Source organism: Panthera uncia, chromosome F1 (genome assembly GCF_023721935.1).
Source record: "Panthera uncia isolate 11264 chromosome F1, Puncia_PCG_1.0, whole genome shotgun sequence".
NCBI lineage: Eukaryota > Metazoa > Chordata > Mammalia > Carnivora > Felidae > Panthera > Panthera uncia.
Window position 1 is genome coordinate 66,219,614 of NC_064813.1, and position 27,734 is coordinate 66,247,347.

Consider the following 27,734-nt stretch of genomic DNA (forward strand, 5'->3'; position numbering starts at 1 on the left):
CAAAAGACCCACCAGGATCTAGTGTAATGTATTTTTCTAGTTTTATCTCCAGTTAAACTCCTTAAAGTGCTCATCCCACTTCGCCTGGACACGTGATCATTGTTCCCGTCCTTTCCTCTCGGGGCCTGTCCTGGGGTTTGTCCTGTGCCTTCCGCCTCCCTTTTACTTGCCAAATCCCATCTATTCTTTCAAACCTTATTCAAGATCTGAAATGCTTTCTCATTAAGTAAAAGTGTCCTTCATTCTCCTCTAGCTGAAATTAATTTTACTTTTCTTTTTCCTTCGGTGAAGTTTAGTGGCACCTTGTGAGTTATGAGTTTCATTGCATTCCGAGGTGTAATCTGGACGTGTTTGCCTCCATCATCCCATAAGCTTCTTTAGACCATGAGTCCATTTTGTTTGTCTTATAAATCTTGTAGAACCCAGTGCCTTTTAAAGTATATTGTGAAAGAAAAAGAACCAACTGCCTGAATTCCTAAAATACAATATATACGACTTAAAATCTTAGAAAAATTTTAAATTCTAACAGCAGCATCTGCCCTGTTACTTGGCAACAAAGCAAGGAAATTATTTCAGTTACTTCAGTTTATCCTTATCCTATGCACCCAAGAGAAACATTCCAAAATGTAGTAAATGCCAAATTTTGTCCTGAAAGTTTGTATTGTATATGTAGGTGTGTGTAAAAGAAAACCAGTTTCTCTGATCAGCTATTATTATATTACAATTTGTATGCTCCCTTGACATTTACAAACAGCATTTACATATGTTCTCATTTAAGTCAGTTGTACTTATGTGCTTCTGTGTCACAGATTCAAGTTACAGCAGTCTTTCAAATGTGTTCTATTATGTTTTCCACTAGAACAGTGTTTTAATTTTAGCTCCAATACAGTTTTTCTTTCACTATGGTTTTGGTCCTGTCTTTTCCTATAGTTATTTGGTGTTAAAGAAATTTATCAGAGCAAATTAGATTATTATAAAAAATTTGTTTAATATTTTCCCAGCATACATCATACACTTATTCTCTATTTTTGTATGGTCTACGATAGCTTAAAAGAAGATCACAAGATTTTACAGAAACACCATGTACCTTTTACCCAGATTCTTTCAGTATTGATGTTCTGCCATTTTTCTTTATTTCCCTCCTCGCCTCTCCCTCTTCTCTTCTCTTCTCTTCTCTTCTCTTCTCTCCCCCTCTCTCTCCCCCTCTCTCTCTCCCCCTCTCTCTCTCCCCCTCTCTCTCTCCCCGTCTCTCTCTCTCATACACACACACACGCACACACACACACTTTTTGTCTCAGTTATTTAATGATAAAAAGTTATAGACACTCTGACCCATTACTCATAAATACTTCAGTATGTATTTTCTCAGACCAAAGGACATTTTCTTCTATGAACGAGATACAAATACTAAATTCAGGATCTTTAACATCACTACAACACTGTTACCTAACATACAGCTCATAGTAGATATCACTCCTTGTGTCAGTAACGTCCTTTATAACAACTTTTTCAAGTGATTCAGTATCCACTATGTGATAATAAGTGCTGGGGAAGATGCGGAGGAAAGGGAACCCTTGTGCATTATTAGTGGGAATATCAATTGGTGCATCCACTATGAGGAACTTCATGGAGATTCCTCAGTAAACCACATATGATCCAGTGAATATTCCACCTCTGGGTATTTACCTAAAGAAAATGAAATCATGGGGTACCTGGGTGGCTCAGTCAGTTGAACATCTCACTCCTTATCTCTTAAAAACCTTTGAGATCGTGGGGCGCCTGGGTGGCTCAGTCGGTTAAGCGTCCAACTTCGGCTCAGGTCATGATCTCACAGCTTGTGAGTTCGAGCCCTGCGTCGGGCTCTGTGCTGACAGCTCAGAGCCTGGAGCCTCTAAAGATTCTGTGTCTTTCTCTCTCTCTCTGCCCCTGCTCCGCTCACACTCTGTCTCTCTCTGTCTCTCAAAAATAAATAAACATTTAAAAAAAAAATTTTTTTTTTAAACCGTGAGATCGTGACCTGAGCCAAAATCAAGAGTCAGACATTCTACCAACTGAGCCACCCAGGTGCCCCTAGTGACCAACTCCTGCTTTCAGCTCGGGTCATGATCCCAAGGTCATGGGATAGAGCCCCACATTGAGCTCTGTGCTGAGTGTGGAGCCTGATTGGGAATCTCTCTCACCCTCCGTCCCTCTTCCCTGCTGGTGCTTTCTCTCTCTCAAGTTAAAAAAAAAAAGAAGAAAAGAAAAAAGAAAGAAAGAAAATGAAACACTTAGTTGTCATGTCTATTTATTCTTGAGTTTGGAGCGGTGCCTCAGCCTTTCTTTGTGTTTCACCATATTGACATTTTTGAGGAGTACAGAGGAGCTGTTTCATAAAAGGTCCTTAAATCTGAGTTTTTCTCTGACATTTCCTCATGGGTAGGTTAGGTTTGGGCGTTGTTTGACAGGAGCACCACAGAAGTGTGATGTTTTCTTCTCAGTGCGTCAGGAAGCTCAAGATATCACTGTGCCGTTGGTGATCGCAACTTTGATTGGTCGCTGTTGATAGCCAGCAGGTTATTTCACTGTAATAAGTAATGTTTGGAGAGATGCTTTAAAAGTACGTTAATATCCTGTTCCTTATCAACCTTCACCCAGTAGTTTTGGCGTCAGTATCTAATTCCTAAATTTTACGTCCTTTTTCTAATTTGAGATCTAATTGCTGTATGACATTATTGGCTTCAGATATATAATGTAATGGCTCGATTTACGTATGTACTGTGAAACGCTCACCACAGTTAATAGCTGTAGTTCATAATACTGTGGCTCAGTCGGTTGAGCGTCTGATTCTTGATTTCAGCTCAGGTCATGATCTCACAGTTCGTGAGTTCAAGCCCCACATCCGGCTCCGCACTGACAGTGAGGAGCCTGCTTTGGATTCTATTTCCCTCTGCCCCTCTCTCCCACTTGTACTCTTTCTCTCTCAATAAAATTTTTAAAAAATTCCTTTAAAAATAATAATAACGTATTGCATATTTGAAGGTTGCTAAGGGAGTGGATCTTAAATGTTATCACAAGAAACAAAATTATGTGTGGGGATGGATGTTAACTGGTAAGCATTTCAGAGTACATACATAAATCGAATCATTATGTTATATATCTGAAACCAGTAATGTTACATGTCAATTATATCTCAAATTAGAAAAAGGGCGTAAAATTTAGAAATTAGATGCTGATGCTAAAACTATCAGTTTTTGTTAGAAATTTTGTTAGAAATTAGATACTGGGGGCGCCTGGGTGGCGCAGTCGGTTAAGCGTCCGACTTCAGCCAGGTCACGATCTCGCGGTCTGTGAGTTCGAGCCCCGCGTCGGGCTCTGGGCTGATGGCTCGGAGCCTGGAGCCTGTTTCCGATTCTGTGTCTCCCTCTCTCTCTGCCCCTCCCCCGTTCAGGCTCTCTCTCTCTGTCCCAAAAATAAAATTAGAAAAAAAAAAAAAAAAAAAGAAATTAGATACTGATGCTAAAACTATCGGCTTCCACATGCACGTTAGATCATATGGTGTTTGTCCTTTTCTGTCTTACTCCTTTCACTTAGCATGAGACTTCGGGGTCCATCTGTGTTGTCACAAACGACAGGATTTCTTTCTTTTTATAACTAAATAATATTCTTGTGTGTATGTGTGTACATCTTCTTTATCCCTTCATCCCTCAGCGGACCCTCAGGTTGTTTCCGTGTCTTGGTTGTTGTAAATAATGCTGCTGCAGTGAGCACAGGGGTGCAGATGTTTATTCGTATTTATGTTTTCATTTTCTTTCTTTTCTTTCTTTCCTTCCTCCTTCCTTCCTCCTTCCTTCTTTCCTTCCTTCCTTCCTTTCTTCCTTCCTTCCTTCTTTTTTTTAATTTGAGAGAGAAAGCACCAGCAGGGAAGAGGGACGGAGGGTGAGAGAGAAAGAATCCCAATCAGGCTCCACACTCAGCACAGAGCTCAATGTGGGGCTCTATCCCATGACCTTGGGATCATGACCTGAGCTGAAAGCAGGAGTTGGTCGCTAGGGACATGGGTGGCTCAGTTGGTTGAGCGTCTGACTCTTGATTTTGGCTCAGGTCACGATCTCACGGTTTTTAAAAAATAAGGAGTGAAATGCCCAACTGACTGAGCCACCCAGGTGCCCCATGTTTTCATTTTCTTTAGGTAAATACCCAGAGGTGGAATTGCTGAATTATATGTGGTTCACTGAGGAATCTCCATGAAGTTCCTCATAGTGGATGTACCAGTTGATATTCTCACCAATATCCTCCTTTTCTCCACATCCTCCCTAGCACTTGTTGTCTTTTTGATAGTAGCCATTCTGACAGGTGTGAGATGAGATCTCATTGTAGTTTAGATTTCCATTTCCCTGATGATTCTTCATGTTGAACCCCCTTTTTCATGTACCTGTTGGCCATTTTTGTATCTTTGGTATATTCAGATCCTTTGCCCATTTTTTAATTGGATTGTTTGTTTTCTGATAATGGGTTGTATGGGTTCTTTATGTATGTTGGATATTAACCTCATATGGTTTACAATTGTTTTCTCTCATTCTGTAGTTTGCCTTTTCACTGTGTTGGTGGTTTCCTTTGTTGCAAGAAAGTTTCTTAATTTGAAGTAAATCCCACCTTTTTATTTTTGCTTTTGTCACCTTTGTTTCTAGTGTCAAGCCCAACAAATCATTACCCACATTGATGTCAAAGAACTCATCCCCTGTGTTTTCTTCTAGGAGCTTCATAGTTTCAGGTCTTACCTTTCAAGTCTGTGATCCATTTTGAGTTGGTTTTTGCATACGGTGTATAGTAGGAGTCCATTTTCATTCTTTTGCACACTGCTGTCCACTTGCCTCAACTTGATTTATTGAAGAGACCTCCCTTGCCCCATTGGTATATTCTTGGCTCCTTTGTCATAAGTTAATTGACCATATGTGCTCTGGGCTCTCTGTTCTGTTCCATTCGTGTGTGTGTGTGTGTGTGTGTGTGTGTGTGTGTGTGTGTGTGTGATGCCAGTACCACACTATTTTGATGACCCTCGCTTTGTGGTATAGCTTGCAATCAGGAAGTGTGGTGCCTCCAGCTCTTTTGTTCTTTCTTGGTTGCTTTGGCTGTTTGGGATCTTTTGTAATTCCACACAAATTTGGGAGTATTTGTTCTATTTCTCTGGAAAGGCCATTGGAATTTAGATAACACATTGCGTTGAACCCGTAGATTGCTTTGGGTAGCATGGACATTTTAACAGTATTCTTACAGTCCTTTAGCATGGATTATCTTTCAGTTAATTGTGCCGTCTTCAGTTTCTTTTAAAAATGAATTCTAAGGGCGCCTGGGTGGCTCAGTCGGTTAAGCGTCCGACTTCAGCTCAGGTCACGATCTCGCGGTCCGTGAGTTCGAGCCCCGCGTTGGGCTCTGGGCTGATGGCTCAGAGCCTGGAGCCTGCTTCCGATTCTGTGTCTCCCTCTCTCTCTGCCCCTCCCCCGTTCATGCTCTGTCTCTCTCTGTCCCAAAAATAAATAAACATTAAAAAAAAATTTTTTTTTAATGAATTCTATTTTCTTAATGAACAGGTCTTTCACCATTTTGGTTAAATTTATACCTACATATTCTTTCTGCTGCTATTGCAAATGGGATTGTTTTCTTAATTTCTCATTTTGATAGTTCATTGTTAACTGTATAGAATTGCAACTGATTGTTATATTTTTATTTTGTATCCTACAACTCTCCTAAATTTGTTTATCAGGTCTAATGATTTTTTTATGGAGTATTTAGGGTTTTCTGTATAGAAGATTATGTCATTTGCAAATAGAGACACTTTTACTTCCTCCTTTCTAATTTAGACACCTTTTATTTCTTGCCCAATTGCTCTGGCTAGAACTCTCAGTACCATGTTGAATTAAAGTGCTGAGAGTGGCCATCCTTGTCTTTTTCCTGATCTCAGGGAAAAGCTTTCCGTCTTTCACCATTAAGTACGATGATGGCCTTTATTATGTTGAGGTATGTTCCTTGATGCCCACCTTGTTGAAAGTGTCTATCATGAATGGATGTTGGGTTTTGCTAAATGCTTTTTCTGCATCTTGTTGAGATGATCATATGATTTGTGTCCTTTATTTTAGTTTTCGTGGAATATCACATTGATTGGTTTTGCAGAAGTTGGATCATATTTATCCCTGGAATAAATCCCACTTGATCATGGTGTATGTTCCTTTTAATATACGTTTATATTTGTTTTGCTAATGTTTTGTTGAGGATATTTGCATCTACGTTCAACAGGAATATTGGCCTGCAGTTTTCTTTTCTTGTAGTGTCCTGGTGTGGTTCTCTATTCTGTTCTGTTGAGCTATGTGTCTGTGTGCTGGTACCATACTGTTTTGTTTTCTGCAGCTTTGTAGTATGTCTTGAAATCTAGTACTGTGATACTTCCAGCTTTGTTCTTTTTTTTTTTTTTTTTTTTTAGTTGGCTTCATGCCCAGCACAGACTCCAACGTGGGGCTTGAACTCACGACCCTAAGATCAAGACCTGAGCTGAGATCAAGAGTTAGATATTTAACCAACTGAGTCACACAGACTTTTTGGTGGAAACTTTACGATTTTCTATGTATAGTATTATGTCATCTGCAAATATTGAGAGTTTAACTTCTTCCTTACCAATTTGAATGCCTTCTACTATTTTTTCTTACCTGGTTGTTTTGGTTAGGACTTCCATTAGCATGTTGAATAAAACAGAAGAGTGTGAGCTTTTTTGTCTCGTTCCTGATCTTGGAAGCCTTATTCTTTTTCTTGTTCCTTGAGGTGTGAAGTTTTGTTGTCTCTTTGAGATCTTTCTTACTTCTTTTTTTTTTTTTTTTTAAGTTTATTTATTTATTTTGAGAGAGAGGGAGAGAATCCCAAGCAGGCTCTACACTGTCTGCACAGAGCCCAGCATGGAGCTTGAACCCCTGAATGATGAGATCATGACCTGAGCCAAAATCAAGAGTCGGTCAGTTAACTGACTCTGCCATCCACGCTCCCCAAAGATCTTTCTTATTTCTTGATGTAGGCAGTTATCACTATGAACTTCCCTCCTAGAGCTGCTTTTGCTGCATTCCGTAAGTTTTGGTATGTTGTGTTTCCATTTTCATTTGGCTCAAGATAGTTTTTTTTATTTTTCTTTTGACTTCTTCACTGGTTCATTGGCTGTTCAGTAGCATGTTTTCTAATCTCCACATATTTGCGAGTTTTCCAGTTTTTATCTTGTAGTTGATTTCTGTTTTAATATCATTGTTACAAAATATGCTTGATATAATTTCAGTATTCTTTATTTTATTTAAAAAAAAAATTTTTTTACTGTTTTTTTTTTTGTTTTTTTTTTTAATTTATTTTTGAGAGAGAGACAGAGACAGAGTGTTAGCAGGGAATGGGCTGAGAGAGATCTGAAGCAGACTCCAGGCTCTGAGCTGTCAGCATGGAGCCCGACACAGGGCTGGAACTCGTGAACTGCAAGGTCGTGACCTGAGCTGAAGTCGGCTGCTTAACCGACTGAGCCACCCAAGTGCCCCAGTCTTCTTAAATTTATTAAGATTTGTTTTGTGCCTAACATTTGATCTGTCTTGGAGAATGTTCCAAGAGTGCTTGAGAAGAATGTGTATTTTGTGGCTTTTGGATTGAACGTTCTGTATATGTCTGTTAAATCTACCTAAGTACGTTTAATTAGAGCCTACCCCTTGAGGCCACACCTGTGAAGATAAGCTAATAGTCCCGTTTCATGGAGAGACAGGGCATTTCTGTCTGCTGCCTAGGAGGGGTGCCCTGCTGGCGGGGTGGGTGCACAGAAAGCTGGTTAACAATTGTTTCTCTGCTTGTTACAGTCCCTTAATAAACTGGTCAATGTGTTTGCCTGGGTTCTGCCAGCCGCTGTAGAAAATGTATCAAACCTAAGGAGAGGATCGTGGGAACCCTTGGTTTGTAGCCAAATTGGACAGAAGTTGTGAGTAACCTGGGTGCCTCCTTCTTGTGATTGGCATCTGAAGTGGAGGTGGGGGCAGTCTGGCGGGACCGAGCCCTTCACCTGTGGGATCTGACACTGTCTCCAGGTTGGTAGGGTCAGAATTGAGTTAAATTGTAAGACACGCCAGCTGGTGTCACAGAGAGTTGCTTGGCGTGGGGTTAAACCACATACTCGGTGACCAGAAGTGTCAGAAGTAGTGTTCTATGTAAAAATAAATAACAATAAATAATAATATTCCGAGTAATTTTCTAGGTAGGCCAGTTTATGTATTTACAAAAACTATAATAGTTTTTCTGTGTGCTTATAACCTATATTAACCTTCAGAGGATATTTTTTTGTAAACTTAAGGCAGTTAGCGCTCGGTACTTATACACTTAAGGCATTTGGGACAGTACACCAGTTAAAGAGTATTTCCTTCCAGTTTGCACCAGTGTAGTCTGTTGACTAACGTGAGGGCCATAGAGAGACCAGGTCTTCGTTGGTCACTCGTTACAGACACAGCGCCTACTACACTTACACCAGTGTCTTCGGTCCTAGCTGACTAATTCATATTCAGAGCGGGTCTTGAGGTAGGTAGTCTACTTTCATCGACTGATTCGTTTCCCAGGTGAAAATGTGCTGGAAACTCAAATCCTGCCCCTTTTTACGGTCCTACCGGGTTATGTGTTGGAGGCGATGCATTCAGCCGTACAGGGGACTCTGTAGTCCCGAGTCTGTTCCCAGTAGTATCATTAGTCAGAAATGACTGCTGCATTGTCCGCTGAGGCCTTTTTGATGCTTCTTTTAGCTGTTTCCGTGTATGCTTGTAGATGTGGCTTGTAGCCGATTTTACGGAAAAATCAGGAACCCCCTTTAGACGATAAGGTTTAGTTAACCTATTAAACGTACCAGCAGTCCTATGAAGAATGGAAGTGAAGTCCTCAGAATAATCACTCATACAGATTTAATCAGAAGTTACTCAGAGAATGAAAACATATCACGGACAATTCTCTAGACTCTTCTAACATAGCCAACAAAACCTGTCATGATTGTCACCAAATGACAAAGGTCTTCAAATCTAGAAGAAAAAGGAAAAAAAAAAGCTCGATAAAAGGATAAAATTTTGCCAGTTTCTTCAGCCCCATATAAGAACATTAGTAAGAGGCTTTTCTCCCAAAGTAAAAATTCATAAGAGCTAAAACATAATTCACATTAATAAAATACGACTTCCCTTTAGTTAACCTAGGGAACTTGAACTTCTTTTTGGCTCTCGCGTTCTCTTCATGTTACTTGTTTGCCGAACAGGACAGATTTTAGAATGCTGACGTGTTCATTGAAATCTGGAGTCTGCCCGAAGTCCCCTTATCCTCTCTTTCCTAGGGTGCTGGAGCAAGCAAGCCCTTGGGGCGACTGTCCGGAAACGTTAACGAAGAAGGCACCTTGGTAGTTTTATTGTTTTGGGTTTGGGGCCAAGACAAGAGGTGATAAGATTTGAAAATAAGGTGATAAATGCCTGAAGTCAAGAAATGGTTATAGACAACATTCGAGAGAAACGTAGTACCCATCAGCAAGCATTATTAGGAACCCTCACGTTTTCTACTTTGTCTTAAATATTTGTATACTTTTTCTCCCATTTGATGGTGGATTTGCCTGTTTGATATGTCTGTTGGATTCTAATGATTAATTATTAAAACTAATAAACTACCAAAGAGAGAGAAAGCTGGCCTCAAACACCGAATGAGTTGCATTTATAAAGAGAGCATTATGAAAGGCAAATCACTTTCTTTTGATAAGAAAAGCAAAAGGGTTTTTTTCATTTACACGCATACACGTAGAAATAGTCGTCTTGTTTTACAGCTTCAGCCAGGGGTCAAAAGTGAACACCTGTCACATAAACTTAGTGTTCAGCAGTTGTGTATCTGAAGTGGCTACTTTGATTCCTACATATTTTTCTCCTGAGTGATCTGAACTAATAGTGTCACGCAAACGAATACCATGGAAAATGCTAGGAGTGTTCAGACTCTCCGAGACAGACTGACAAAGACAGCCGGATTCTTTCTCAGTCGACCACTCCGCACAGCTCACGTGGAACAGAGTGTTGGAAACTGAAAGAGTCCCGTGTCGTAGTCACCAACAGGGAAATAGTGGCCATGCCTAAAATTAGGAACAAAATCAGACTCGGCCAAGATCTAGGAAAACGAGTTCTCGCATGATTGTCATGTTCATAACGGTGCCCCAGATCCTAGGTGTCCACGTCACAGAATCAAGGATGGGATTTTTCTTGTTAGAAAAACGGTCCATAGTTGAAGTGGGGGTGCATTCAAGGGGGCATGTGTGTCGTGTGGCCTACTGAGGACTGGAACCTGGACTGTTCTGAGGTTTCGTGTGCTCGCTCTCCTCGGGTGCCCAGCAGTTTCTTCCCCGCCCACCGACTGCCACCTGCCTGCTGACCCTCGGGGAAGCAGGGTGGTGGTCTGGCTTCCATTCGTATTGTGATTAGGTGGGGTCTTTACTGCTCTCTCTTTCGTTTGCTTGCGTAAACCTTGAATCGAATAAAGCATAGATGAGGTTTTCTCTCACACACGGTACCTGGTTCTGGACACGGGTCTTTTCTCATCCTGTTGGACTTTGGTGCACGGGGGAGACATCCGGTCTTTAGTTGTAATAAAAAATTCATATCTCTGTTCACAGTTACTATTTTGGGTAAGGTTTTGAAATGAAAAAAGTGGTTTTTAGATCTAAGCAGAACAACCTCGATTCATGCCTTTTCTTCCTTGAAGCTGTTTCCCAGACCCCTCACCACTGCTTTAAACACATGGCACGGCCTCGTGCCGTTTCTGGCCTCACCTGGGCCCTTAGCCTCCTCTTGTTTGCTCTCGTTCTCCCATCTCATTCCAGCTTTGACCTTCTGCTGGCTATTTCCTCTGCCTCCCAGATCCCCTCGTGGCCGAGACCTAATGAGAGTCACGTCTGAACTTAATGTCACTTCTCGGTTGCTCCCCGTTCTTCATATTTCAATTATTGGCCTAGCATTCATTATTTTCTGAGTTTTTCCTGTTTTCTTAGTTTTTCTTACTTCCTATTGTCTGTCTACCTGAGAACAGTGTAAACCGTCCTATTCACCAGCGTCTTTTAGCACTTAGAGCAGGACTTGGACTTAATGAGTGCTCAGTCGTTGTTGAACAAATAAATGAATGATCCAGTTGAAAGAACCAGTGTTCAGATTCTACAAGTAACTTGCCTTTGGGGGCCTCAATTTTCCCATCTGCAGAATGTGTGTTAGTGTACCTATTTGTTACACAGTATAGACTTGTTTTTTAAAAAGCAGTATAATTCATAGAGAAAAGAAATACATCAGCCTTGCCTTATTTGCTGGAACTTGAAGGCAAAATAAAATCAGAGTAGACCATATGAGGTTCTCCTGAAACTTTTTTTCTCTCTTTTTCTTCATTTCTTTTTTTCTTTCTTTTTTTTCCCCCTTCCTTTTATGTATTTGGGAAATCTCTTAAGACTGATTTCATACCAAACATCAGAAAGAAACGTAGACCAGTAAGATGAGTGGAAGAGGTAAGTCTATGGAGACATTGCAGAATAAAATAAAAAGAATAGTCACTCAGTAGGAGTCGGACAAGAAACTGAGGTTTTTATCGGAAGTCTCCCTAGCAGCTACCAAAATTAAGGCAAGTCACTTGACCTCATAGAGCATCTGTTTTCGAATCTGTAAACTAGAACTAACATTTCTTCTTACCTGATTCATGGGATTGACATAAATGACAACACGTGAAAGTTACTTTTTAAACTGTAAATCATGAGGGGCGCCTGGCAGCTCAGTTGGGGAAGCATGCAACTCTTGATCTCGGGGTTATGAGTTCAAGCCCCCCGTTGAACATAGAGCTTACTTAAAAAAATAAAAATAATAATGCATGTATACATACATGCATATGATAAATCACTGACTACATATAAGGTAATTATTATGATCGGGTCTAAAATGTAGGTTCTTTCTGCAAAACTGCTGGAAAATGCTAACATAGCTGTTTTTTTATGTATAATTCCTAAAAGACAATTCCAAACATGTAGATACTTTTTTTTCCCTTTATGTTTATTTTTGAGAGCTAGAGAGAGCACGAGCAGGGGGAGAGGCAGAGAAAGAGGGAGAGGGAGGATCCAAAGCAGGCTCTGAGCTGTCAGCACAGAGCCCGATGCAGGGCTCAAACACCTGAACCGTGGGATCATGATGAGCCAAAGTCAGAAGCTCAACCAACTGAGCCACCTGGGCGCCCCAAAAGCATAGATTCTAAAAGTACATGAAAGCACTTGGTATCCCTCCCCCCAAAAATATGCCTTTGAAATTTAAGCCACTGTTAAAGCAAATACTCTTGATAGAGTGATTTGTTTTCTGTGTTTGACCACAGGAGATTTCGTTGCCTCTGATTATTTTTTGTTCTTTTCTAATCACAGCCCAAAGAGCCGGCTGATCCAATTAAAGAAGGAGAAGCTGGAATACAGCCCTGGAGAGCACGAGTTCGGGTTATTCCCAGCCCCCATTCATGTCGGTGAGTACGCGGTGTGCACGACACATGGCCGGAAACAAAGGAGAGGGTGTTTCTTGAGTTTGGATGAGATGTTGGTGTTACTGTCATTTCTGCGTCTTCCATGAAGTCGAGCTCTTTCTTTACCATTTAGTTTATACTCAGTCTGAAGGATTCTGCAAATTCCTTGCTGTCTAAGAGTCAAAATGACCTAAATATTTCTCACTCAGGTTTCAGTAACAAAAAAACACTATGTCCGTAGCTTTGGATTCCCTGAGCGTGTCACCTAGGAAAAATCAGCTATTCATCACTTCACCGTCACGTGTTTTCCGTGTTCAGAAAGACATGATTTATGGTATGTAGTCACCAAAAGGAAGAGAGCCCACTATTTTTCCTGATCATTTATCTGCTTGAAAATTGAGCAAGATTTATCTTTCCATTCCTTTTGGGGGCAGGGGGCAATGTCAAGGTTTTGTTCAGCATTGGGGCAAGCATGCCTGCTAGGCTCCTACTGTTGAGCAGCATTTACCTAGCTGTCCTCCTGGATTCCTCCCATTCTGTCTCTGCCGCATCCCGTCCGTCCCCCCACGTCCCGTGACCGCCGCCCTTGCAGTACCCCGCACCACCCCCAGGTGTGTCCCACGCCGGTCTCAGGCTCGTGCTCGTGCGGCAGCCGCCTGACACGTGTGTCTGTTTCCATTCATGTTCCCTCCAGTTCACTGTCTGCATAGTAAAGAAAGACAAGATTTTATAACTGTTAAGGATGACCTGGTCCCTGACTACCCTCCCAGTCTCTGCCTCTCCCTTCTGTCCCTTCCCCGCTGTCTTCTCTCAGCTCCTGGAACAGAGCATCATTTTCTTCTTGTTCCCACTGCCCAAACAGCTCTTCCCTGGACTCTTCCTGTGGCTGGTTTCTTCGCGTCCCTTGAGGATGAGCCTAATGTCAAAGTCTGCCTAAATGTCATTTTCTTTAGAATTGTTTTCTTGATTGTCCCACCAAAAATGGTCCCTCTCTTTATCTTGTATCACAACATTTCTTTCTGTAACCCATGATTACCCTAGTTGTTTACTCATTTGTTATGTCTCCCTCATTAGGTTATAAGCTCCAGGTACAGGATCATTTGTCTCTCTTCTTCTCCTTTGATTTCCTAGTGCCTAGTACATAACAGAAGTTCAGCAAATACTTGTACAAATGAAAGAAAAGGAGGAGAAATGAGGACAACTTTTTTTTTTTAATTTATCTTTTTAATTTTATTTTTTATTTTTTAAAATTTACATCCAAATTAGTTAGCATATAGTGCAACAGTGATTTCAGGAGTAGATTCCTTAGTGCCCCTTCCCCATCTAGCCCATCCCCCCTCCCACCACCCCTCCCATAACCCTCAGTTTGTTCTCCATATTTACGAGTCTCTTCTGTTTTGTCCCCCTCCCTGTTTTTATATTATTTTTGTTTCCCTTCCCTTATGTTATTCTGTTTTGCCTCTTAAAGTCCTCATATGAGTGAAGTCCTATGATTTTTGTCTTTCTCTGACTAATTTCACTTAGCATAATACCCTCCAGTTCCATCCACGTAGTTGCAAATGGCAAGATTTCATTCTTTTTGATTGCCGAGTGATACTCCGTTGAATATACGTACCACATCTCCTTTATCCACTCATCCATCGAGGGACATTTGGGCCCTTTCCATCCTTTGGCTGTTGTCGACAGTGCTGCTGTAAACGTGGGGGTGCACGTGTCCCTTCGAAACAGCCCACCTGTATCCCGTGGAGAAATGCCTGGCAGTGCAATTGCTGGGTCGTAGGGTAGTTCTAGTTTTAGTTTTTTGAGGAACCTCCATGCTGTCTTCCAGGGTGGCTGCACCAACTTGCATTCCCAAGGACAACTTCTTGAATGTAGGTGACAGGAGCAGTTTACTCACGTAGTGCGTGTTGGCCCTGTGTGTTACAGCCTTCTCTTTCAACTGAGACTCTTGCTCCTCATGACTGTGGGGCTCTTCTCTGTGCTGTGATGACCGAATCCCCTGTTTCTCCTCCAAGAGCTCAGCACTAGCAGTGTATTTAAAGCAGCAAGCATAGATAAATTGTGCAATGAAGATTAGTGTGCTTTAATTATTCTGTGCTGGGTGGCTGGAGAATGGTTTAACTGCAACATAAAGTTCCAAGGTTTAATTCTGTTACCTTAATGAAGGTAAGAAGTTCCACATTCTCTGGGATTCATGCCGAAGTCCTTCTGAAAGAGCATTTTGTTTTCACTACTTACGGCATCGCAGTGGAAACAGATTCTCAGCAGATTTAGCTGTTTCCTAGAATCTGGTAATGATCAATAGGCTTAGAAAGGAAGAAGTAATTTAAAAGTCCCATTAAAGGAAAACATGACTCTGGGCACCTGGGTGGCTCAGACCATTGAGCATCTGACCCTTTGGCTCGGGTCATGATCCCAGGGTCGTGGGATCGAGACCAGCATCGAGCTCTGCACGGAGTGTGGAACCTGCTTGGAATTCTCTCTGTCCCCCAACTCCCCTAAAAAAAATAAATAAAGGAAAACATGACCATTTCAGTCTTACTGGTTTTGTCCTGGCTGGGATCTAGCTTAAATCTTAGAAAGAAGCTCTAATGATTCAAGGGGATGAAGGTATGTTGGTCCACTCCAAGGAAAATGGGAAGAATAATAGGCCAATATTTCTCTCACATTTCTGGCACATAGCGTGGTTAAGAGGTCCAGAATGGAAGTCCTTTTCTTGAAATAAAGTTTTGTCTCCGCGTCCCTACTTCAGTGTCTGAGACTAATCTGTACCCAGTGGTCTGCAAAGTGAGTAAATAATGGAGGAACCTTCCCAAGTGGAGTAGGTCTTTTTTCCTGTGAAACAGAGTTTGAAATCAGGCTGTCGGATGACAGATTTTTTTTCCCCGACACTGCCATTTTGTCGTTCATATAGTATTTGTATGGTTAGGATAGGGTGGTGGGTCAGTCACTTGTTCTGAACGGGTCATTTCCAGTGTCATGTAAACAAAGAGGACTTGAGTTCGCCACACCTGGGTTCATCTCTGCCTTTGCTGTATTATGTGAATAAAGTAGTTATATAATAAAATAATAGTGCATCTTACCACTGATAGAGTCAGAAGGAATAAATGGAAAATAACGTTCATTTTCAAATGTTTAAGGATGGGGTGCCTGGGTGGCTCAGTCGAGTAAGCATCTGACTGTGGCTCAGGTCATGATCTCACGGTTTGTGGGTTCGAGCCCTGCGTTGAGCTCTGTGCTGACAGCTCGGAGCCTGGAGCTTGCTTCGGATTCTGTGTCGCCCTCTGTATCTGTCCCTCCCCTGCTCACACTCTCTGTCTCAAAAATAAATAAACATTAAAATAAATAAATACATTTTTAATTTTTTTTTTTAATTTTTTTTTAACATTTATTTATTTTTGAGACAGAGAGACAGACAGAGCATGAACGGGGGAGGGGCAGAGAGAGAGGGAGACACAGAATCGGAAGCAGGCTCCAGGCTCTGAGCCATCAGCCCAGAGCCCGACGCGGGGCTCGAACTCACGGACCGTGAGATTGTGACCTGAGCTGAAGTCGGACGCTTAACCGACTGAGCCACCCAGGCGCCCCTAAATACATTTTTTAAATGTTTAAGGAAATCAGGATTGTTTATCTCATTACAGAAGTACATTTCAAATAAAATTTTACTTTTCACGATAAATATTTACCAAAATGTATATTATACCCTTAAATTTATATTCAGTTGGGGGTTTTTTTGTATTTTTTTTAACATTTATTTATTTTTGAGAAAGAGACAGAGCACAAGTGGCGGAGGGGCAGAGAGAGAGGGAGACCCAGAATCCAAAGCAGGCTCCAGGCTCTGAGCTGTCAGCACAGAGCTCAGCAAGGGGCTCGAACTCACGAACCTTGAGATCATGACCTGAGCTGAAGTCAGACGCTTAACCAACTGACCACCCAGGCGCCCCTGTAGTTGATTGATTTCTTGCAAGAATGCCATGACAGTTCAATGGGGAAAGCACGATCTTCTTTCTTTCTTTCTTTCTTTCTTTCTTTCTCTCTCTCTCTCTCTCTCTCTCTCTCTCTTTCTTTCTTTCCTTCCTTCTCTTTTCCCCTTTTTACTTCCTTCCTTCCTTTGATAAAGAGCACATGCACACAAGCCGAGGAGGGACAGAGGGAGAAAGAGAATCCCAAGCAGGCTCCATGCCCAGCACAGAGCATACAGGCCTCAATCTCACGACCTTGACATCTGGACCTGAGCTGAAGTCAAGAGTTAGACACTTAACTAAGACACCCGGGCGCCCCAGGCATGATGTTTTCAATAGATGGTTCTATGGTAACTGGATAGTTGGATTCTCGCCTCATACCATTTAAAAAGTTAATCCAAAATGGATCATCAACTACAATATAACTGCTAAAACCATAAAACTCTTGAAGAAAACATAGGGCTTAAATCTTCATGACCTTGGATTAGGCAATAATTTCTTAGCTATAACACCAAAATCCTGGGCGATGACAACAAACAGACAAAGTGAACTTAGTCAATATTTAAAACTTTGAAAACCACGATCAAGAAACTGAAAAAACAATGCACAGGACGGAAGAAATCTTTGGAAATCTTATCAATTAAGAGACTTGTATCCAAAAACCTATACGTGCAGGGAACTGTTGCGACTCAATACTAAAGAAACAAACAACACAGCTTTTTAAATGCGTAAATTATTTGAGTAGATACTTCTCCAGAAGGGATGTGCTCATGGCCAATAAGCACATGAAAAGATGCTCCCAATATCATTAGTCATTAGGGAAACGGAAGTGAAAACCGTAAGAAGAAAGCACCTCTCACCAGTAGGAGGGCTTTAATTAAAGGATCGATGTGTTTGCAAAGAAACTGGAACCCTCACGCAGTGTTGCTCGCAATTGTTGGTACCGCCCTCTTGCGAAGACATTTTGGCAGCTCCTCAAAAAGTTAACCGTGGAGTTACCACGTGACCAGCAATTCTGCGGCTACCTGTAGACGCAAGAGAAAGGGAAGAAACGTCCACACAAGACGCAGACACAGGTGTTCCCGGCGGCAGTATTCCTGACAGCCGCAAGGCAGCCGCAACCCACGTTTCCCGTCAGTGGGTAAGTGGGTTCACAAGACGTGGCCCGCCCATCCCGCGGGGGGTTACTCGGCGGTGACCAGACCGGGGAGCCGCGCGAACGCCGTGCTGTAGGAAAGAAGGCAGTCGCGAGGGTCATGTGCTTTATGACCGTTTATAGGAAATGCCTGGAATAGGCAGACACCTAGAAACACGGGGTAGATGACTGTTCCGTAGGGTCCGGGGTGGAGGCGTGGGGAGGGACTGCTAATGGGTACGGAGTATCGTTTTGAGATGACTGAAGGGTTCTGAAATGGTGTTGGTTGCATCAGTCAGAGTTCTCCAAGGAAACGACCAATAAGACGTTTTTTTATTTTTATTTTTTTAATTGATCTCCACATCCCAACGTGGGGCTCACACTCACAGCCCCCGAGATCAGGAGTTGCATGCTCCACTGACCCAGCCTGGTGTCCCAAAATCTTGATTTTTTAAATTCAGTCCCCATCATTCTCATTTTAATAGGGTTTTTCTTAATCTTATCATATATATATAATTTTTTTTTTGAGGGGGGGGGTTGGACAGAGCACAAGCAGAGAAGGGGCAGAGAGAGAGAGAGGGAGCTGTCAGCGCAGAGCCTGACTCGGGACTCTAACCCACAGACCATGAGATCATGACCTGAGCCGAAGTCGGATGCTTAATTGAGCCACCCAGGCGCCCCATTGTTTATAATTTTTTAAGTAAGCTCTGTGTGCAACGTGGAGTTTGAACTTAACACCCTGAGATCAAGAGTTACATGCTATAGGGGCACCTGGGTGGTTCAGTTGGTTAAGCGTCTGACTCTTGATTTCGGCTCAGGTTGTGATCTCATGGTTCATGAGTTCGAGCCCCACATGGGGCTCCGTGCTGACAGTTTGGAGCCTGCTTGGGATTCTCTCTCTTTCTCTTCCCTCTGCCCCTCCCCCGCTTGTGTGTGCATGCTCGCTCTCTCTCTCTCTCTCTCTCTCTCTCTCTTTAAATAAATAAATAAAAACTAAAAGAAACTTTTTTTTAACGTGTTAGGGGAGGGGTGCCAGCTGGCTCAGGCGGTGGAGCTGTGACTCTTGATCTCAGGGGGTCATGAGTTCAAGCCCCATATCAAGGGCTCGATTACTTAAAAATGAAATCTGAAAAAAAAATCTGGGATTCATAGTTTTTCAAAATTCTTCTGGGGCATGTGGGAGCAAAAAATGTGAAGACATGTGGTGTTTCACATTTGGCTTCTGGAATCAGGCCACAATTCAGAGTCTGCCTCCACCAATTACTGTCTGTCTGACCTTGGGCAAGCTGACACATCCCAAGGCTTCAGATTCTGTATTGTAAAATAGAAGTTAATATGAATATTAAATAAAATAATGTATGTAAAATACTAAGGAGAGTACCTAACACATAGTAATCACTTAATAAGAGATAATTTCTGAATTGACATTGTTTTTTACAATAAAATACTCTCGATAAGAATCTGCTACTTACTACACAGCTATTACCTCTGGGTCCTTGTTCAGTATATTACCACACTTTTTCTTGCTGAGCTCAGAAAACACTTCAGAATTCCTCCTGGCGCTCCTGTTGGTTGTCACTGCCAGCCGTTCAGACTTCTGCCAGATCTCGGGATCTGGAGAGAATATAGGCCTTCTGTACAAAATGGACTTAAATAGCAGACCTTGGGGGCACCCAGGTGGCTCAGTCGGTTAGACGTCCGACTCTTCGTTTTGGCTCGGGTCGTGATCTCACAGTTCATGGGTTCAAGCCCCACGTTGGGCTCTGCGCTGACAGTGCAGAGCCTGCTTCGGATTCTGTGTCCCCCCTCTGTCTCTGCCTCTCCTCTCCCTCCCACGCTCTTCCCCTCTCTCTTTTCCCCCCTCTCTTTTCCCCCTCTCTCTGCCCCTCCGCTGCTTATGCACACAAGCTCTCTCTCAAAATGTATAAACTTTAAAAAAAAAAAAGGGGGGGGGGGGCCCCGGGGGGGGTCAGTCAGTTAAGCGTCCGACTTCAGCTCAGGTCACAATCTCACACTCCATGAGTTCGAGCCCCGCATCGGGCTCTGTGCTGACAGCTCAGAGCTGGAGCCTGCTTCGGATTCTGTGTGTCCCTCTCACTGACCCTCCCCCACACTTGCTCGTTCTCTCTCTCTCTCTCAAAAATACATAAACATTTTTTTTTAATTAAAAAAAATAAAATAGCAGACCTGAGACTTGTATTCTGAGAAAGGCCTGCTTGCAAGGTTGGGCATTGGCTGGCATCTGGGAACTTGAATATCTAACGTTTTCCTGTCAATACAAAACTTTCCTGCACGCGAATGTCTTCGTGTGCCCGCTGTGTATTCACTGTACGGTTTCTGCTGAACACCTGCTTTCATTTGAAGAGTCTAGAATCTGGTACATTCTAGACAGAGAGTAGCTGTATGATCAGCCACCAATCAAAACCTTGAGCACTGAGTTTGTAATGAGCATCCTTGATAAACATTTCACACGTTGTGTTCTTCCCATATATTGGCAAAGATTGTGTCCTGTGTGACCCCACTGGGGGGAGAACTTGGGTAAACTTGGGCCTTGTTTCTCCCCCCGTTTTGCCGGTGCATTTTCTCCCTTTACTGATTTTGCTTTGTATCCTTTGCTGTAATGAAGTACAGCAGGAACGTGACCACGCGCTGGTCCTGTGAGTCAGCAGACCCGAAGGTGGTCTCGGGGGCCTGGACAACCCGCGCAGGCCAGCCCTCTCGTGGCCAGATGGTCTTGAACAAGTCACATACTCTTCATTTTACCGTCTTCACGTATGTAGCGACTACCTTCAACCTGACCTGTGAGGACAGAGTGATGCTTACTTTGTATTTAGCACAGGGAATATAAATTTAAGGGTATAATCCACGTTTTGACAAATAAGTATTTGTCATGAAAAGTAAAATTTTATTTGAAATGCACTTCTGTAATGAAACAATCCTGATTTCCTTAAACATTTAAAAAAACTGATTTGTTTATTTTAATGTTTGTTTATTTTTGACACATCAAGCATGGGGGGGGAGGGACAGACAGAGAGGGTGACACAGAATCCGAAGCAAGCTCCAGGCTCTGAGCTGTCAGCGCAGAGCTCAACGTGGGGCTCAAACCCATGAACCATGAGATGATGACCTGAGCCAAAGTCAGATGCTTAACTGACTGAGCCACCCCATCGCTTAATGGTGAAATATTCAGTGTTTCCTCCTAAAACTGGAAAGAAGGTAAAAATGTCCACCCTCACTACACTATTGCACATTCTTCTGGATGTTCTAGCCCGTGCAGTAAGGCGGGAAGATGACAGAAGTCATGAAGACCAGGAAGGAAGAAGTAAAACTATTCCTGCTTACAGACCACATAATCGTAAAGTCCAAAGAGCTGCACAAGAAAGCTACTGCAACTGTTGAGCAAGGTTACTGAAAACAAAGTCGTTATATAAAAATCAGTTGTATTCCTATAAAACTAAACAGGCTCTCACCATACCATCCGACATTTCCACTTTGTTATATTTACCCAGAGGAATTGAACATTAATGTCTACACGGTAACCTGCACACAGATATTTTATAACCGTCTTGTTCATAACTGCCCAACCTTGGAAGCAACTGAGATGTCCTTCAGCAGGCGAATGGATAAACTGGTCCAGCCAGACAGTAAAATGTTATCAGCACTGAAAGGAAATGAGCTATCAAGCCTTGAAAAGACCTTGAGGAACCTTAGAATCATTATGACAAGTGAAACAAGCCAATCTGAAAAGGCTAACATTCTGTAGGATTCCAAGTATATGACACTGTGGAAAAGGCAACACTGTGGAGGCATTAGTGGTATCGGGTCGGGCAGGAGGGATGAATCAGCAGAGCACAGAGATTTTTGGGTCAGTGGAGCCATTCTGCATGATTCAGTAATGGTGGATAGCTGTCATTACACAGTTTTCCAAAGCCATGGAAGGTACAGTGATGATGATGTGTCCGTACCGGCCCATCAGCTGTTAAGCAGTGCACGGTTCTAGTGAAGAGTGTTGGTGACACTTAGGGCCGGTGTGTGCATTGGACATCTCTGTGCCTTCTGCTCAGTACTGCTTTGAACCTAAAACTACTCTAAAAAACAAAGTATTTTTTTTAAAAAGCATGTGTAGGGGCGCCTGGGTGGGCCGGTTGGCCAAGAGTCCGACTTCAGCGCCGGTCATGATCTCACGGTTCGTGAGTTCGAGCCCCATGTCGGGCTCTGTGCCGACAGCTCGGAGCCTGGAGCCCGCTTCGGATTCTGTGTCTCCCTCTCTCTCTGCCCCTCCCCCACTCATGCTCTGTCTGTCTGTCTCTCTCTCAAAAATGAATAAACATTAAAAAAAAATGGTTTTTAAACCATGTGTAGTAGTGTAATGAATCCACAGTAATCAGAGGGGCACCCAGCTGGCTCAGTTGCAACTCTTGACCTCTGGGTCACGAGTTCAAGCCCCATGTTGGGTGCATGAATTGCTAAAAAAAAATTAAATAAAAATTTAACACAATAATTAGAAATAAATTTATCTAGTAGGCAAGAACTGTATACTGAAAATTAAACATTTATTGGAGAAATTAAAGAAGACCTAAGTAAATGGAGAAAATGCCACAGTTAGAGATGGGGAGCCTCCGTTGTTATTACTTCAGTGCAATGTAGATTATACTATCAGTAGGCTTTTCTGTAAAAATTGATAAGCCGATTTTCTTCAGTGTTTATTTAGAGAGAGTGTGCAAGCAGGGCAGGGGCAGAGAGAGACAGAATCCCACGCAGTGTGCTCACTGTCAGCACAGAGCCCAGTGTGAGGCCCGAACTCACAAACCATGAGATCTGAAATCAAGAGTCAACATGCTTAACCAACTGAACCACCCAGGCACCCCCCCGCCCCGTAAGCTGATTGTCTAAACATTATGTGGAGATACAAAGAACATGCAAAGTGATCTTTTTGTTGTTGTTTATGTTTGGGGGGGGGGGGTTACAGAAGATCCGAAGCAGGCTCTGCACTGAATGCAGCAAGTCTGATGCAGGGCTCAAACTCATCAACTGCGAGATCATGACCTGAGCCGAAGTCAGACGCTCAACCGACGAAGCCACCCAGGCACCCCTGTTAAGTGTCAACTCTTGATTTCACCTCCAGTAAACAATCTCATGGTTTGTGAGATTGAGCCCCAAGTGGGGCTCCCTTTTGCAACACAGAACCTGCTTGAAATTCTCTCTCCCTCTTTGTCTCTGCCCCTCCCCTGCTTGCAAGCGTACATGACCGACCGACCTCTCTCTCTCTCTTTCTCGTTCTCTCTTGCTCTCAAAATAAATAAAGTTTTAAAAAGCATGAGTTGCCATAAAACAGTTTAGACTTAAAACTGGCATTAGAGGTGCACCTGCCTGGCTCAGTTGGTGAGCATGCGACTCTTGATCTTGAGGTGGTGAGTTCGAGCCCTGTGTTGGGGGTAGAGCCGACTCAAAAGTGTTAGTAAACTTTTTAAAAAATAAATAAAATATAAAATAAACTGACGTCAAAATAGATCTCCGGAACAGAGTAGATAGCCCAGAAATAGACCCACACCTTTGTGGTCATTTAATTTGGACACAGGCATCAAAGCAATCCAGTGGGAAACAATGCCCTGCAACGAATGGTGCCGGAACAGGGAAATGTTCACGTGAAGAAAATTAAACTTTGACATCAACCTCACAGCTCCTACAGACTGGATTCGGCACACATCACAGACTTCAACATAAAAGCTTAAACGTAACAGGAGGTGTAAAACTTCTAGAAGAAAGTGTAGGAACATACCTTCATGACCTGCAGGTGACCAAACGTTTCTTGGACGGAGCCCAGTCAGCAGTGACCGCCAAGCCAAGCGCCGGTGGTTGATACGCTGACAAGATGGGAGCATGTCCGTCACAAGACACCATCTCAAAAAGAAACAGACGCAACACAAGCTGGGAGAACATATTCGCAAACTGTATGTGTCCTGAATACGTAACTCCTACAAATGTATTTATTTAAAAAAAAAAAAAAAAGACAACCCAACTTTAAAGTGAGGATTTCAACACTTTTACCAGAGGAAACGTACACAGGCCAATAAACAGGTGAAAAATACTCAGCACCATAACTCATCAAAGAAATGCAAATTAAAACCACAATGTGTTGGCACAACCAGATTGTTTATAAACAACTGTGGCAGAGTAAAATGGTACAACTTATTTTTAAAATATGGCAGCTTTTGTAAAAGTAGACTTAAACATACATACAGAATACATATGTGTGTAAGAGTGTGCATAGTAGCTTCATCCATGATGCCGTGAGCTGGAGACAGCCCAGGACCCCAGCAATAGGGCGGATTAACAAACTGTGTGTTCATATGGTGGACTATTGGCCAGCAACTAAAACGGGGAGAAAGTCCACTGCCAGGGTGCTGCCTCCCTGGGCCTCAGCTGTGCCCCGTGCCCCACGCTGGGCTCCATAGTTGCCAGGCTCTGCGCCCGCCCTGCCACTCCTGCACCCGGGCCCTTGGCGCTGGTCTGAGCGCACATGGACCTCCTGCTCCCCCGAGGGCCTTCCCGCTGTGGCACCACTGAACACCCACGGACGCAAAGCTTGCTTGAGTTCCTGAATGATGTGAATAAGGAGGAAAAGAAGATCTAGAAGCATAGGTCCCTCCCCAAGATGTCTGGGGCCTGGGAGCTGGAAGTGGATGGGATAGAAACCAAATTAGTGTGGAAAGTTTCCGGAGGAAAGATGACTGTGACTTTCAACATGAACAACAGCATCCCAGCAACGTTTGATGGGGGAAGAACCCTCCCAAGGGCAGAAGGTGGAAGAACAGGAGCCTGAACTGACGTCCATTCCCAGTTTTGTGGTGGAAGGTAAGAATGGTGGCAAGAAGGGCCTGGTACTGGACTGTCCCTACCCAGAAGATGAGGTGGGCAAGAAGAGGAGGACGGCAGTGACATTTGGCCATCAGAGAGGTGAGCGGACAACATCAGTCCGTTGTCGAGTCTGAGTGAAAGGGCACAACTTACAAGCTCACCACCGACTCCCTGGCCTGGACCGTTATGACACCAGCTGGATCTTCTGGCCAACCAGGGTTTGGGGGGAGGGCAGTTGGACAACACTTTTGCAGGTGAGCACAGCCCTCGAGCACCAGGAATACGTTACTTTCCTCAAAGATCTGAAAGGTTTTGTCAAGAGCCAGTAGAGCAAACAAGACAAGATGTTGAACATCTCAAGTTTATGGCAGACTCTGGCCAGGGAACAAGCCTACTCTTAAACCAGACACACACACACTTTGAGATGGTTTTCATCTGAGCACCGTGGAAAATAAAGCAGATACAAAGTAGTTGCATTGCCCTCTTTTTTACTGTTAATCTCTTTCTTTCTGTAAACTCTGTTGCTCCTCGATTTTTGTATAATGTAATGACGAACAGTACAATTGGCTTATGTCCTCCAGAAAGAGGTGGAGAGAAGAAGGCGGACCAACTAGGGACCTTAGGACTGAGGAAGTTCATGGTGATGAGTTCCCTGAGTCTTCTTTCTACCTCCTGTATCCCAAACTTGAAGCTGAGAAAGCTAGCGACCTGGAAACGCCATTGGGCAGAAACAAAGCAAGCAAAAAGACGCCTGCTTTGCGTAGCCAAAAGAAAGGGAAAGGGGCAACCTAGCAAGACAGAAAACTTTTAGGCAATATCCTCCAGACCCTAGTCAAATGGCACAGAACAAAAAACCGTTCCGCTGCCCACACTCTCACCAGCAGGTGCCAAGTGGGGAGCCTCAACTTCCATGCCCGCCTGGGAGTACGAAGGCATCCCTCCCTGGCCCGTGACCTGTGCGATGTCAGAGGAAGGCTAATACGAGTCAGGACTTTTACCATCACTAGTAGTGACATGGCCACTCCCACCATGGTGTTGGGGGATGCTGTGTGGGAAGCTAGAACTCCCACCATCCCCTAGCAGTGACCAGGAGCAACACTCAGGTTCCAGGAGCAGGTGTGGAAAAACTCACCCAAAATAGAAGTTTTTTGTAAAATCCAGAACCTGGTAACTTAATACAGAAAATATCTAGGTTTAAACTGAAATTCCTATGTCAGGGACCCCTGGGTGGCTCATTCGGTTAGGTGTCCAACTCTTGATTTAGGCTCAGGGTGTGATCTCGTGGTTGTGGGATCGAGCCCCACATCAGGGCTCTGCACAGTACCTGCTTGGAATTCTCTCTATCTGAGGTTTAATAAATAAGCTTTAAAAAGAAAAAAATTAAAAAAATAAGCCAAGAGGAAAAAAATCATATGTCATACTGAGAACCAGGGAGATGTTAAACTGAAAAATTTTTTTAACTTTTTAGAATGTTTATGTATTTATTTTGAGAGAGAACAAGCGGGGGGGGGGGGGGGGGGGGGAGAATCCCAAGCAGGCTCCACGCTGCCAGTACAGAGCCCAACACAGGGCTCAGTCTCACAAACCATGAGATCATTACTTGAGCCGATATCAAGAGCTAGACTCTTAACTGACTGAGCCACCCACTTTGACTGAATTTTAAAAAACGGTCAAGGGGCAGCTGGGTTGCTGAGTCAGCTAAGCATCTGACTTCGGCTCAGGTCATGATATCACAGCTCATGGGTTCAAGCCCACCTTGAGCTCTGTGCTGACAGCTCAGAGCCTGGAGCCTGCTTTGGATTCTGTGTCTCCCTCTCTGTGTCCCTCCCCCACTCGCACACACTCTCCCTCTCTCTCTTTCTTCCTCCCTCACTCTCTCTGTCTCGAAAATAAACATCAAAAGTTTTTTCAAGGCGGTCAATATATGCCAACACCAATATGTTAGAATTACCTGACAAAAATTTTAAAGCAGTTAGATTGAAAAAAAAAAAAAAAAAGGCACTTCAACAAGCAATTATGAATATGCTTGAAACATGAAAAGAAGTTGAAGCCTCAGCAACGAAATCGAAGACCTAAAGAAAAACCAAATAGGAATTTTAGAATTGAAAGACGCAGTAACTGAAACAAAAGCTTAGGGGTGTGCTCGGCAGCAAGGTGAGGAAGACCGAAGAATCGTGGGCCAGGTGATGGAAGATGTCTGACCTGAACAAAGGAGGAAGTAGACACTAAAAAAAAAAAAAAAAAAAAAAAAAAACCCACAGAGGCTACGGGATCATGACAAAAGCGAAATTGGTATTCTCGGTGTGCTGGATGGAGAGAAGACAGGCGGACAAGAAAAAACACTTGCATGAACGGTGGCTAAAGGTTTCCCAGATTTGGCGGGAGACACAAAACTACTGGTTGAGGAAGAGGGTCACACCCAACAGGACCCCATTCAGGAGATCCCTGCTGAGACAGGGTCGTCCCATTTCAGCCCACTCACTGAACACAGAGCAGCTTTACATCCGAGCGAGAGAAATGGGTCCCCACCGACCTACGGAGGTGAGACAGCTCGGACGGCAGTGGTTGCTCGTGCGAATCCGTGCAGGTGACACTACAGTGCAAGCGCTGAAAGAGAGACCGTCTACCCAGATGCCACACCCAGCAAAAGTCGCCCTGCGGGGATTGAGTGGGAGTCAGAGCGCTCCCAGACTAAAAGAGTGTGTTGCCAATCGACTCACCCTGTGTGTAAAGAAAGGAAGTCCTCTAAACAGAAAAGAAACAGGGGCACCTGGAGGGGGGCTCAGTTGGTTAGGCATCCGGCTCTTGATTTCGGCTCGGGTCATGATGTCACGGTTCATGGGTTCGAGCCCTGCGTCGGGCTCCGCGCTGATGGTCAGAGCCTACTTGGGATTCTCTCTCTCCCTTTCTCTCTGCCCCTCACCTGCTTGTGTTCTCCCTCTCTCAAAGTAAATAAACATGTTTTTAAAAAAAGAAAAGAGGGGCGCCTGGGTGGCGCAGTCGGTTAAGCGTCCAACTTCAGCCAGGTCACGATCTCGCGGTCCGTGAGTTCGAGCCCCGCATCAGGCTCTGGGCCGATGGCTCGGAGCCTGGAGCCTGTTTCCGATTCTGTGTCTCCCTCTCTCTCTGACCCTCCCCCGTTCATGCTCTGTCTCTCTCTGTCCCAAAAATAAATAAAAAACGTTGAAAAAAAAATTAAAAAAAAAAAAAAGAAAAGAAATAAAGAAGGGACCTCGGAACCTCAGGAGGGCAGAAAGAAC

At 43.4% G+C, this 27,734-nt stretch overlaps 2 protein-coding genes and 1 pseudogene across 7 annotated transcripts in view; 2 read left to right on the plus strand and 1 right to left on the minus strand.

Annotated features, from left to right (window-relative positions):
• Positions 1 to 27,734, minus strand: part of DAP3 (death associated protein 3) — a 320,245-nt gene that overhangs the window by 152,202 nt on the left and 140,309 nt on the right. The window lies entirely within an intron of this gene.
• Positions 1 to 27,734, plus strand: part of ASH1L (ASH1 like histone lysine methyltransferase) — a 192,900-nt gene that overhangs the window by 119,704 nt on the left and 45,462 nt on the right. For all 6 annotated transcript variants that reach the window (XM_049634839.1, XM_049634836.1, XM_049634841.1 and 3 more), the window contains one exon: positions 12,428 to 12,522. In XM_049634839.1, the coding sequence (XP_049490796.1) occupies positions 12,428 to 12,522 (95 nt within the window). The remainder of the gene's footprint in view (positions 1 to 12,427; positions 12,523 to 27,734) is intronic.
• On the plus strand, positions 22,510 to 27,448 carry LOC125925709 (complement component 1 Q subcomponent-binding protein, mitochondrial-like; annotated as a pseudogene).